The 13,882-nt window shown below is 34.8% G+C and overlaps 1 protein-coding gene across 1 annotated transcript; it reads right to left on the reverse strand.

Moving 5' to 3' along the window:
- Window positions 1-12,821, reverse strand: LOC146137168 (nuclear valosin-containing protein-like). The gene is made up of 18 exons (XM_083393452.1): window positions 12,703-12,821; window positions 12,170-12,237; window positions 12,017-12,069; window positions 11,726-11,859; window positions 11,122-11,239; window positions 10,299-10,697; window positions 9,270-9,545; window positions 8,383-8,560; window positions 7,644-7,772; window positions 6,948-7,035; window positions 6,411-6,647; window positions 4,681-4,855; window positions 3,770-3,882; window positions 3,107-3,231; window positions 2,449-2,530; window positions 2,065-2,143; window positions 1,422-1,594; window positions 1-159 (listed from the first exon to the last, which is right to left on the reverse strand). The coding sequence occupies exons 1-18, from the start codon at window positions 12,751-12,753 to the stop codon at window positions 112-114; spliced, it is 2,526 nt and encodes an 841-aa protein (XP_083249578.1). The 5' UTR covers window positions 12,754-12,821; the 3' UTR covers window positions 1-111.
- Window positions 12,822-13,882: the final 1,061 nt, after the last annotated feature.

The raw sequence follows: 13,882 nt of genomic DNA on the forward strand, positions 1-13,882 counted from the left end.
AGCGTAGAACGAATTCACAAAAGTTTAGCTTTTTGCGCAACAGCACCCCAATTGTGACGTCACTATCATGGCATCGCACCAAAGTTGCGGAAGGATTTCGGTAATTTTCCATCAGCTTGGGAAGGCCTTTGTTTTTAACTCCTCGTATTTCGCTCTTTCCTGTAGTTAACAAAATCACGTCATAAAGAAAATATTAAAAGAAACAAACATATAATGTCCAAGACTGTGACATAACCCTTGAGATGTCGTTTTTTGATCAAAAATAACGGCTTACGTCCTCAAACGTCCAGAAAATGATAAACCGATGGAAATCATGCAAATTTTTAAGGACAGTTGACACCAAACACACAATCACTGAAAAGCGCTTGACTGACATTTTAAAACCTTTATCATGACAACTTAACATAATGGCAAAAATTAGAAGAAGGTGGCTAAATATGGGTCAGTAGATTTCTCAACAAAATTGGTGGCTATGCAAGTGTTTTTGGATAAACCTTGCGATTTACACGATGAGGAATAGATTAACTTGTATAGTTGGAGGTTGTAGTAAGACGTAATACGAATATTAAAGCCCACACCGAAGTCTTTACTGATTTTCAACATCAACCTACTTCTGTATGGGCTTTCATATTGTTATTAGTTAACTTGTGTTTCAAAAAAAACAAAAAACATCTCTTAAATTTATTATTGCTGGCGCCAAAGCCCAATTAAAAAAAATGATCTCGTATATAAAAACACAGCATGGTCATATTCTACTATAAACGATATTTTCCTTTAGATATTATCAGAGAAAAACACTATTTTCACACCCTGAAGGTTTACGATATAACAACAAAATATTCCGCCGAAAATATGAGTTTTAAACAGAAAAGTGTTATTTAGGACATTTAAAAACCTAGTGTATTTTTGGTTTATTTTTTAGCATTTTTAAATTTGCTGTGTTTTTTAAATATTTTAGTTTTTTTAAAACCTTTGTATGTTTGCTTTTCAGAATGAATTGGGTTTAAACTTTTCTGCTAAAATATCGTGACTAATTGTGCGATTTTTTTTTTGGAAAAAGACAAAAAGAGGTTTCACGTTTTTGACACAATTTTCCTTTTCTGTATTATGTTTCATATTAGAACATACTGGGGCGTTTTGTGCAACTATGGACGTTCATTTACATATTCGTCAGGCTTTTCTGTCGTATTCAAAGTCAGTCATTTTGTGAGATGTTTTGCTGTGCATCCATTTTTGTTTACAAAAATGACTGACTTTCGTAAAAGGCTTTTTTAGACTTTGGAAAATCAACATGCTTATCCGATTCCAAACAGAATGTTGAAGGTAAAAAGTGGAAAATGCAGTTTGCGCATATATTTTTAGCCAGTTTCCCTGCCTACAATTACTCAAACTAATTTTCAGCACATTATTAATCCACCAACCTCTGCTGATATTGAAGGCTTCAACTTGCTCAACGCGTCCTCAACATTCTGCCGCGTCACCCTCGACACAACTGCTGAGTCATCCTCGGGTAGCACTTCATCCCATGAGTGGCCGATCGAGTGACGTAATGCATTGAGAGAAGATTCACGAACCAAGGCCGACAAATCAGCCCCTGGGGTAAATGGGGGTAGGGTTAGGGGGTAAGATTTAATGCACACTTAATAACGTTTTACTTTGTAGTTATTTTGCTCCAAAGTTGGAATGTCTGAGAGTAATTAATTGATTGTGTGGTACTCCAGACCTGGCAGTATCGTTATTCGTCCGATACGAGACCGCCCTAAACGCAACTACTTAAGTATATTTTTTTGTTTTTTTGATTAACCCAACGTTTTACGCAATTTTGCTTATTTTATCTTTTTGATTGTATTTAATAAATGTAAATTTATAAAAAGAGAAAACAATTTCCTTAAATCATTTTTTTCGTGAAAATTTGTAAATATACATTAAACACATATATTTTTTTTATAAATTTATTGATGTTATTTCGTTAAGTCTTCCGTTTTATCACGACACAAATACCTTTCTTGTAATATAACACATTAATCGGACAACTTCATAGAAATCATAGTCAGGAATATTCACCTGTGAAACCCTGACACCTGGGGTCGCTCGCGAGCTCCTTTAAATCTACGTCATCAGTGAACAATGGCTTTGTTCCGTTCTGTGACAAAATAATGGAAATATTTAAATAAAAACACACACAAAAATTGATTCATACATTTAAAAACGCACAAAACTATCAAACAACGAACGAAATTATGTTTCTAAAATCAGCATCATATATGAAAGTAGTAAAAACTAATGTTTTCCAAAAGTTCAAAGGACTTCAGAAAAACTAACACATTGCTTTAATTTGAAAAAAATTATGAAAAACTTTTTATTTTTGGTAAACACGAAAAAAGTAATTTAATATTTAAAATAATGAACTTTCGCTGTGTGAAGTTACAAAGCACATTGTGACGTCACCTTCGTGATTGTTCGTAATATCTTCTCTCTGTCCTGATTGGTTGGAATCCCGACGTAAAGTGTTTTGTCGAGTCTGCCAGGTCTGGAGAAATAAAACGACAGGTTTTAATTTTAAACTAAACGCGAAGGCAGTTTTCAACATTAGACATTTTATTACGAGTTTAGAAATAGTCCATAACCTTTTTGTGTAGTTATCCCGTGAGAATAACTTGATCACAAATCTGTTTTTTTTTCAAATGATAGTTTTTACTTGCAATAAATTCGTGAAGAAACAACTTTAAAATGACCCATAACTTTTTTTTAAGAAAATTGTTGAGTAAATAGCCAAATGACCTGCTAGGAATTAACAGACCTAGCACATTAAAAAAAAGGGAAATGGGGTAATTGTAAATCACTACCAACAAGAGACACAACAAATACTGTTCAAAACATTCCTCTAAATATTATTTTTGTCAAGTCAAAAAATGTCACCCCACTTATGACTGAAGTATACAGTTCCAAATTATTATTACGTCACTGCTATATGTGTATTCTTTGCTATTTACTACCACGGCATATACTTTTTTCATAAAAATATCATTTAAGAGAAGTTAATTACAAAAAAGTTGGCGACTTAAAAGCTTAACAGGATGAGAAAAAAGCACTGACATCGACCCACCTTAGCACAGCTGGGTCGATAATGTCGGGTCTGTTGGTGGCTGCCACCACGAAAACCTGCTTCCTACTTTCCAATCCATCCAACTCAGTCAGCATCTGGTTCACAACGCGCGCGCTCGCCCCTGTCTGACGTAACAATAAACAGTGTGACGTAACAGTCAAGCTCGTGATGAAACCATTAGAAATATGCGGAAAACGCTGAAAATTTCTTTGGCAATGTTAAAAGGTGATATTTTTATATAAGGTATCAGTCGTCAATGTGCATGAGAGTTAAATTAAAAAAACATCCTGTTGTTGAAAATCGAGGGTTTAAAGCAGGTTTACATATCCTTTTGTAAATACAAATTTACAAACACTGTTTAAATGAGAACATCTATATTTACACAGCTTTTTAAGCTCGGCTATGCGTAAAAAACATAAAAGAAAAATGGATGTAAATCTAGCCAATGAATCTTGCAACAATACCAACCTTAGCCTTTTAAGCTGACCAGTTCAAAAACACCAAATTGTGGTTAAAAATGGGTCACTATAAGCACAAGGAAAAGGTGAAATATTTTCTGAAGTAAAAAAACTACCCGGATCGTGTCAAGCCGTAAAATTGCTCTTATAGGGGTGGGAAATGTTGGCCGAAAGGGTGGGAAATGTTGCCGAAATCGTTTTTTACCTCTGCGGAAGACCTCCTTGGACAGAGTGAGTCAAGTTCATCGAAGAAAATCACACAAGGCGAAGAATGGCGAGCTCTCTCGAAACACTGGCGCACTGCTCGCTCGCTCTCACCTGGAGTATAAGGGTGTTTCGGGGTAAGTGGGGCACTTAACAAAAAAGGGGAGTATTTTAAGTTAAGAATTTGAATTCGGGTTAAACCCACGTGGAATTCTATAGAGGGCGATTTTTAGCGTAGCACGTTTTAATTTCTTGACAATTTTCAATAAGTTTTGGTAATAGATCGGAAATAAGTTGAGTGGTCGCATGTTCCAGTTAAATCACTTTTCGGGAATTGGGAGTTTAACATTATCTCGGAAAACTTTGGGAGTTTGACTCCAATCAATCGGGAGAGTTCGAATCTCACAAGATACTAGACTTTCCATTCGCGCCTTGCTTGAAGAAAATCCTTGGTAGGCAGAATTACGTCGGTTAAACCAGGACTTGTCAAACTTTTCTGCGATCGCTTTAAATTAAAACATTTTTGGTGTCTTTTATTTGTTTTGGCAAGATTTTATAGGATAGCAAAATTGTATTTTATTAAGTTTTTACACGGTTTTTGATCAAGGATATTGTTGCATTTAATTTTCTAAATATAAACAACTTTCATTGTGCGCTTATTACCGCACAACGGGCCATTGTTGGTTGACGAACAATGACACAATAATCTTAAAAAATATTAATTAGAAAACGTCGGGCTGCATTAGAGTAGGACCAAGACCAAAGAAAATCAAGGTTTGACAAACAATGGCCCGCGATCGTCAGGCCTTCTACGTATCCGGCCCTTTATTAAAAAGTTAACCCCTGTCCAAGGTTGACACCAAAAAGTATGACGTCACAACCCCTTGCCCCCCTAGAAATGACGTCACTCACCTACATACATATTGAGTAGCTCAGGTCCCTTCACCGACACGAAGTTGATTCCGGACTGGTTGGCCACCGCTTTGGCCAGGAGGGTCTTACCGCACCCTGGGGGGCCGGCCAGAAGGACCCCGGACGCCCGGGAAAGTCCCAGAGCTGCGAAGGCGGCCGGGTTACGAACGGGACCCTGTGAAGAAGAAATGGTTTGAAATTTAAGCTTATAAGGATTGGTTCTTAATGAAGCACTAAGTTATGGTTAAAAAGTTTATTGTCCTAAGGTGCAAATATAATTTAAACTTAAATATTTTTTTACCAAAATAATTTAACATAAAGATTATTAACTGTTTTGTGTATTCTTGTCTTATATTTCCTAAATAATAAATACCAAGTCAATAAAGTTCCCACATCGGTAAGTTGGGCCGATATATTTGCCAATATTTACTACGAAATATTATGTAACGTTTCAATAAAAATGAAAAAAAGATTCGAATATTTAATTTACAATTTTGTCCTTTTGATTTTATTTTCATGGCTTAATAATTTATCATAGTTATTGGTCAAAAAAAAAAAAAAAAAAAAAAAAAATCGGTTATCGGTAACAGCCACAAAGTGATACCGGTCGATCTCTGATCCTAAATGCAGCAATAAATGTTTGGTAGAAAATGTAAGAATCAACCCCTGATCAAATAACGCATTCCAGACTTGCGACAACACGTTCTTTATGGGTCGTTACTAACACTCGTTATGTCGTCATAAACACCAGTGACGTGACGCGCGCACGTAGACACCGCGATTACATTGTGACGTCATACAGAGGGAACACAAAAGTGCTTCAATGACATTATAACATCGTTTAATATACTTGGCGTTATTTTGAAAAGGCCTTAGCAATATTTAATGGTTATTTGCAAAACATTGTAATTACGTTTCGATTATAAGATTTTAAATAAAACACATGTTACTACAGTTGGGTGGCCATCTTGAGTAGAGTTTTTAAGGTTCAAATAAAATAAAATTAAGTCTATAAAATGTTGACCATAACCTCTTTATGTATAAGGTCTTTTAAGTTTATGTATATCATCAACGACCATTTACAACAGGGTTGTGGAACCAGCGGTAAATGCTCCGAGTGTAAATGTTTGTCTTTTTATTTCAAAGTCTAGCGGCGATAAAGCACTTAATATGTTTGTTTTGTTGAGCCCACTTGAATCTACTTCAGTAACTGGCCTTAGCAACCACGTGGCCGTATTATAGGGGATGAATTATGTGACATCCATGAGTGGATTGCTGTATAGTGTATATCCACGTTATTTTAGTTACGCAAATGGAATTCAGGCTGTAGACTAGAGTCTGAGCCTAGCCCGGGACTCAACAAAATCGTACATTTCACCGAAATCGGACTCGGGGAGTTTCAATTTGGAATTTTATTTTTCGGCGGAGTAAACCATTTTTTTAACCTATGGGTCGCGATACTGAACTAAAGAAAACTGCAAAACGAAAACCAAGAAATAACAACCCATACTCAACACAACTCGAAATTATTAATGCTACCTTCTTCATTATGTTGTTTCACATTAAGCTTGCAGAACACCCAGTAACAAGAATTAAGCCACCAAAGCTTCGTTGTTATATTTCCGCATAGCATTCCAGTTGCCACAATAAAACGTTGAGAAAAACTTTTTAAACCGATTCGAATCCCTGACGAAAAGCAACCAACATTCACACCAAATCAAGCTACAAACCAAGATGGCGATGGACAGCTCCTCTCTGACGCCCTCCAGCGCGCCTACGTCATCCCAAGTGACGTCAGGGACGGTTGCGAATCCCTCGCGTTTCGCTGATGGTTGCACGTCACGCACTGCCAGCTGGTAGTCATGGCAACAGATGCTGAGATCCCGGAGTTGATGATCGGGGATGGGTTCGGGTCGCTGGAGGAGATCGAGGATGTTCGATCCTGGAAAGTATCGGTTTGTACGATACTGGATGTTCCGATAACCGATATTTTTACAATTTATGAAAATCTACAAAAAATCTTACAAAAACTTGTGCCACTTTAAACTTTCTTGATTTTTTTTTTATTTGCGACTGCTTGATCAAAACCAGTTGTATGAATAATCCATATTTAATATTAAAGCCTGAAAAGTATCGCATTGTACGATACACGCTATTCCGATAAACGATATTTGGACAAAAGCTTTGAATCGAAATTGGACTGAAATTTATTAACCATTAACTTGGCAGTAGAGTTGTCAATCATCACGTGCTTCCTCACCTGTGACCTTGGGTGAACCTTCGACCTTGAGGATACGGTTGACTGCGTGCATTGCTGCCTCGCGACATAGAGACAATAAATCGGCTCCGACGTATCTGAGAATAACATCAGCAGTCGAGTAGTTTTGGATTATAAAGATGACATTTGAATGTAACATTATTATTAAACAATGGAATCAACACGAGTTTGTTAAAACAGGATTTGGACTCGAACAGTCTTACTCATGCGCATGCGCAGTACCAAATTTACAAACTGATATTGCCGCCAACTGGAAATTATGACGGTGGAATATTATATGGCGGAATATTTTCCAACCATGTTTGTGTATGAATGAATTATACGACATCCCTATAAGTGGATTGCTGAATATCCACCTTGTTTAAGTTACGTAAATTGGTGAAATACAAGTGTAGAGTCTGAGTCGGGACTAAGGACTCGACAAAATCGCACATTTGACCGGAGTCGGACTCAACTTTATATTTTTATTTTTGTTTAAGAGTCGGACTCTGGTTATTTTCACCAGACTCCACAGCCCTGGTTAGAACTACGCACAGAGTTACCAACTTTGACTTTTTATTAAAAAATTGTGTTCAATTATGTTTTTAATTGAATTTCTGAAAATTAATAAATGTTTTAAATGTTTAATTTTTTTCAAACGTGCACTACCCACAAGCATGTTTGGCTTTTCACGTTAGGGACTTACCCCGGCGTAAGCCTTGCGATCAGCTGATAGCTGACGTCATCGGCGAGTTTCAAGTCTCTGCAGAGAACCTTGAGGATCTGGATGCGGGAATTCTCGTCCGGGATTCCAAGGCAGATCTCACGGTCGAATCTAAAACATGAAACGTTCCAACAAATGGAAATTTACAGCACAATGTTTATTTATTTACCTACAGTATTTTATTTTACGTTTTGTGCTAGCAAGATTAAATAATATAGTTATTTTTTAAATTTTATTTGTAGCATACAGTCCTAGAAGTGCTACAATTGGTTGCTTTTGTGAAAATAATAAAATTGTGGTTTGCGATAATAAGTTGTTCAGTTCGGAGTTAAAATTTTTTCCAATTATTTGTTTGTGAATGAGTCTTTTTGAAAGTTAGGCCCCAAATAAAATACAAATAATAAACAAAAAAAAATTTTAGTAACAAAATATTTTAGATTATTGGGCCTCGCAGTTTGCCAATAAATCGGGTGAAAATTTACTAAAATCTTAGATTTTTGTAGATTTTTTACAACAATTTTCCACAAATTTATCACCAGTTAATAATTTCCTGCTGCTTAAAATTCGCTTAAATATAGAAGCTATTTTTAAGGTAAACAGTCCTACTTTTTAAATATAGTTACACTTTAGGTCTCTTATAATTTCGCCAACGGTCTTTTGAATATATAGATTGAAACCTTATCGAAGCAAACAATAGACCATTATCTACGTCACAACGCACCTGCCGGCCCTCCTCAGCGAGGGGTCGAGGGTGTCGGGTCGGTTGGTCGCCCCCACCACCATCACGTGACCTGACCCCTTGCTGACGTCATCCATGCACGTGAGGAGTTGCGCAACAATGCGTCGCTCCATGTCCTTTGAGGCGTTGTCGCGTCGCTGACCCACCGCGTCAATCTCGTCTGTGACGTAATAACGACGGTGTTGTTACGTATTTTGTTTATAAATTGTTGACTGGAATTTCGTCAGAGTGAAAACGGAAGAAATAGAGAATATGGTAAACACGTAAATTTGTAAATTGAAAAATGGATTTTAAGCTGATAATATTGATTAAAGAGATTAATAAAACTCTAACACCGACTAAATCATGCTTCCACATTTTAGATTTTCTAGCTGCAAACTTAAAAAGCAGTTATGGCAATTTTTGAATTTCAATTGCTTATTTCTACACGTCATTGTCAAACTACCAAATAAAATAGAAATCTAGTTTAAGTATTTCAATAAAAGTTAATTAAACTTCACGAAAGAAAATTATTTTAGTGTTATCTTTAAAGATGTTTTGTTGAGCATTTGGGAAAAGGTGGATGAAAACAATAAATTAGTGATTCTACAAATATAAAATTTCTAGCCGAGGGGTATATTCAGTAATGCCCAATAAAATTGCCATATTTTTTAACAACTTGTTTTGTCAGAATAATGCTAAATACTATAGATCGAAATTGTCGAGTATTGCAAAATTTGACTGTTGAGTATTACAAAAATTTGGTGGGTTAAAATTTTATCAAAATTGCAACAATTTAAAAATAAAAAAACATAACATTCAATAAAACGAACATATTTCGTTGTTTTAGAAAACAGCTCATGCAATCATCAGTGAAAAATACAACTCACCAAGGAAAAGGACACAGGGAGCGTTATCGACGGCAGTTTCGAAGATTTCTCTCACTCTCTTCTCACTTTCCCCCGACACTCCTCCAACGAGCTCCGGACCCGACAGTCGCAGGATGGGGAGGTTCAGCTGCCCGGCGATAGCGTTGCCGAGGAGAGTTTTCCCACATCCGGGAGGTCCGTGAAGTAGGACTCCTCGTGGAGGAGCAACTCCGAGGGTCGAGTAGATCTCAGGATGACTCATGTGGAGAAGAAGACGACCGAGTTCCTCGAGTGATGCTGCGAGGATTAACGTATTAGCTGATTAAGTACAACTGCTTTTATATGTCCAGGGATGAAAGGTCTGTTACAAACTGCCGACTGCAACAAAATAGAGTCAAGTCTGGTCAAATTTTGAGTCTTGAATCTTAGTTCAGAAAAAAATGTCAGTTGTTTTTTTTTACGCAAACTATTGCCCGCAGGCCAGATTGGTCTCATAGAATTAATTCAACCGTCCCGCAACTTCTTTCCTTAATGAAGACAAAGTCGAGTTGAAATGTTGTTGAACGCAATTCAAATTAAATTTCGAAGAAATTTTCGACTGATAGACATTTTATTAAAGCTCACTACATTTTTTTTGTGGATCAAAAACTACCAGAGTCCAACCCCTATTTTTTCCATCTATTTTTCCTGACAAACACAGGAATCTTTCAACCAATTAAAAATATTTACTTTGTTAATAATCATAATTCCATAACGGTTAAATATATTGCTGTTTCAACTAAATTGTTAAGTTGGATTTATTTTGTTTATTTGAGACAAAAATGTGATTTTCTAAACATATTTCGAATAGTCAGGTGAGTAAATAAAAATTCCAAAAGAGGCAAGCAAAAAAGTTTTCCTGTAAAAGTTGCAATCTGGCTCTCGCAGGAGAATTTATCGTAACGTCGATTAAATTGTTATGCTAGAATTTATTTTAAGTTTCCGTAAAACCACTAACCCAAAATTAATCCGAACTAAACTTGAAAGCAAAACTCTTGGCTTATATTTTACCATCATTTCCTGCAAAATCTTTAAATGTGACGTAAACTTTTTGCATTTCGAAGTTTTTTTTGTTGGGAAGCTGAAAATCCATTTCATCCGGCGTCGAATCTTTTTCCCTTCTCGTCTTCCTGAACTTTTTGTTCTTTCCATCGTTCCGTTGTTTTTTCCGCTTCGTCCCAGAATCATTCGATTGTTTAGTGTCCACTGGAGGCAGTGTTGAGACGTTGTGAAGAGCAGAATTTTTGTCGTCAATATTTTCATTGTTTTGAATCTTTGAGTTTTCATTGTTTTCTAGTAAGTTTTTCTCGTTCTTGGTATTTAGGCTTTGAACAGAGCTTTCTTCCATTTTTACTTCAACTTTTTCCTTGGATTTTTCTTTGTGAAAAGGACCTCTGTCAATAAACCAGCCTATAAAATAACGTAAAATTTTTTTTTAAGGCTACTTTTTTAGTTTTTGAAGATGACAAATATGGCTTCCAAGATTATATTTATAAATTACTTGAACAATTAGCTCACATTTAATTAAATTAGGTAAACTTTGTTTATGACAAATAGAGCAATTGATTCTGTTTATAAATTATCTTGTTTTGTTCCAATCTATTCTCCTTATTCTTGTTTTCATATAAGTATGTATTATTACTTGCCAAATTACAATATTTACACTGTATATTGAAAGAGTTAAAAAGCATATGTGTAAATGTGTGATTGATTGAAGCTGATCTACACTAAACAGTCTAATATTCAATGATTCCAAGCAAGATTTTTTCTTTTACAGTTTGTTGTCTGCAGAGATATCTTGCATAATAAGTTTGTTAAATTACAATGTAATTACCATTTTGAACTTCGTCCACATTGAATGAAGTTGGTTCTTTGGAAGGTTCAAGATCTTTACTTGGGGAATCGGTTTTGTTGTACATTTGCGATAAAGACTTGTTCATCAAGTTAATCTCCTAAAAAAATAACATCTTATATAATTTGTATGAATGTATTATCATTTACTTATTTTTTAAGGCTTTAACAATTTCTAAAACGTGAGTAGCGTGTGCTAAAAAAAAGCTAGGGGTCACCAAGCTTTTTCCATCCAAGGCAAAATACCCAAGTTTTGACGATCGTGGGTTAACCTACATATATGAGTAAAGTATTATTTATATCTATATTAAAAAAATATTGCTCTTGACATTATCTTAAATTTAAAACATACAGAAGCTTACAAGACATTTTAGCATTTTTTTTGTATTTGTATCGCTATGAATTTCGCTTTAACTGAGATACAGTTCTCAATACTGGAAGAATTTTATAATCTAATTCCTAGTAGATGTTGTTCCAGTTTAAATTTAAGGTCACTTTACCCAGATAATTACTTAAAAGCTAAAGAGTTAAACCAAAATATTTGAGATACCAAGTTTGTAATTGGCTGCAATTTCTACCCAACATACTTTGTACTCGACGCAGTTTTCATCGTTGTCACTCAAACTTGATCCACGATCACAATCTTCAGCAACTTTACGTTTCTTCTTCTTCTTAGATTTTGTAACCGGTGCACCCATCGTCGCTGCTACGTCGTTATGGACTGAAAATAAAATATAAAATATGAAAAACTCTCATTAAAATTTAATAAAGTACGTTCAAATATCATTTTTTGTTTCGTAAAATTCAACTAATTTTACTGAAAATCACTGTAAAGATACTAATATTTTGCTGGTATAAGATAAAAAAAAATTTCTTACCTTGAAAACAAAGAATTCGAAAAGCATTTCTTTTTCTTCTGCCATAATCGGCTCTAAATAAATAAGTTAGAAAATTGAAATAAGTTGTAAATAAGTTATGAAACACATTGCAAATAAGATGCACATAAAGCATAGAGGGCTAAAATCATAAACCTGTACAACTTTTGTAAATCTTCAGCCATTAGTTCAACATCTACTCCATCTGGATGTTTTTCAATATACTGGAATAAATAATAATGAAAAACAACAGTTTTAATAGAAGTTGGTTAACAAAATCAACTGTACAGTGGCAGAAATAAAAAGATTTTGACGCTGGTTAGAATCCTACCACAACCAGCACAATGCACATTTTTTGGTTATTGTGAGGGTTAGGTTAAGCAATAGTTTTATATAATAATACTTGACCCACCCTCACCCAAACACTAATCAAATCCCTAACTTAAATATTGTACGTTGCTTTAATAATTGTTTTAACGTTGTGGTAGGATTCTAGACCAGTGCCAAGATTTTTTCTTAATAATATTTCAGGCTGAATAATATAAAACTGTAACATTATACTTGTGTGAATTCTGAACAAAATAAAGAATTTCACCATCGTCAAAACGTATATAAAATATATTTTAAAGGTACACCCATAACATATTTTTAGGGGTATTTAAAATATAGTCAAGTTTTCAGCTTTTTACCGTTTTAATTCTGAGGGGTAATGACCGATCAAATGTGGTCGGGTAGGGCATTCCTGATCTTTAATGACCAAAGTTTCAGTATTTCCAAAAACAACAATTCTTACTTAGTTTTTTTTAACACATGTGCAAACTGGAAAGTTAGATTTTGCAAGTGGATGACAGCTACGTAAAAACTAATTTGATGATTTCTTTAATACAAGTTCTATACCAGGTTTATACTTTTAATAAATAATAAAATAAAAAGCAATATATGTTGTACTAGGCAAAAATTAATAATTTAATTATGCAAATATAAACTTGTAATTAATATTCGTATCTCTCATCCAAAATTCCGTTTTCATATTAGGGCAAGCACCTTTTGGTGGTTTTCGGCTAAACATATTTTAAATAAGGGGTTAAAAAAAGTGCTCTTTTGATATTTTAATTCTTTAATTTTTAGCGCACGGCGTCAGCAAATCAATGTGGAAGATGATCTACATTTTTTATACAAATTCTTTAGTTTAGCGCCTTTTTGAAAGATCACTGGTGATTTTAGTTAAAAGCTTGTCTAACTTTAAATCATCAGGTCTATTGCAAAGTGCAAACAAAAAAATAAAAAGTAAGCAACACTTAGTTTGCTTTGTAAATACTTGCACTCATTTCTGGCAAGGTAAACTAAGGTAATATATCTCTCTCATTATACTCTCTTTGCTTTGCCTAAGTTTGGTCAAAACCTTACAGCGATTATTTATTTTGCAAAAGTTCATCTTATCCCACTCGTAAATACACTGCGTGGAATAAAACTTAGAAATGTAGATGGCATAAAGGTAGAAAACGCACAAAACAAGCAAATAAACCGCGGCACAACTATTCAACTTGCTCTTATGAATATAACAGCACAAAATAAAATTGTAGCATACGTTTTTTACCGATTGTCGGACGGCAATATTTATGAAGTATACGTTATAATACAAAAACAAGTAGCCTAAGTGAGATAGAAATAAGCGCTATATCTTACATAGTTAAACAATTAAAGTCAAATTTAAAATAGGACAAAAGGAGAATGCGATAAAAGATGATTGAAACCGAAATCCTCAAACAATATCGGCTGAACTTTAAATTGGTCGTAACACAATGCACTGGAATCCATCCCATGAACAAATATGCGACAGAACAAAGGCATAAACGGTTGGAACACTTT

The sequence above is a fragment of the Ascidiella aspersa genome, chromosome 7, assembly GCF_963924565.1.
Source record: "Ascidiella aspersa chromosome 7, kaAscAspe10.2, whole genome shotgun sequence".
Lineage (NCBI taxonomy): Eukaryota > Metazoa > Chordata > Ascidiacea > Phlebobranchia > Ascidiidae > Ascidiella > Ascidiella aspersa.

Coding starts and splice junctions, on each gene's coding strand:
- LOC146137168 (XM_083393452.1), bottom strand. CDS start 12,753: ATGCCCTACCCGACCACATTTGATCGGTCATTACCCCTCAGAATTAAA. Junction 9,546..10,298: donor AGATTTTGCAGGAAATGATG/GTAAAATATAAG, acceptor TAATCCTCGCAG/CATCACTCGAGGAACTCGGT. Junction 4,856..6,410: donor AGCTGTCCATCGCCATCTTG/GTTTGTAGCTTG, acceptor TCTTCTTCACAG/GGTCCCGTTCGTAACCCGGC.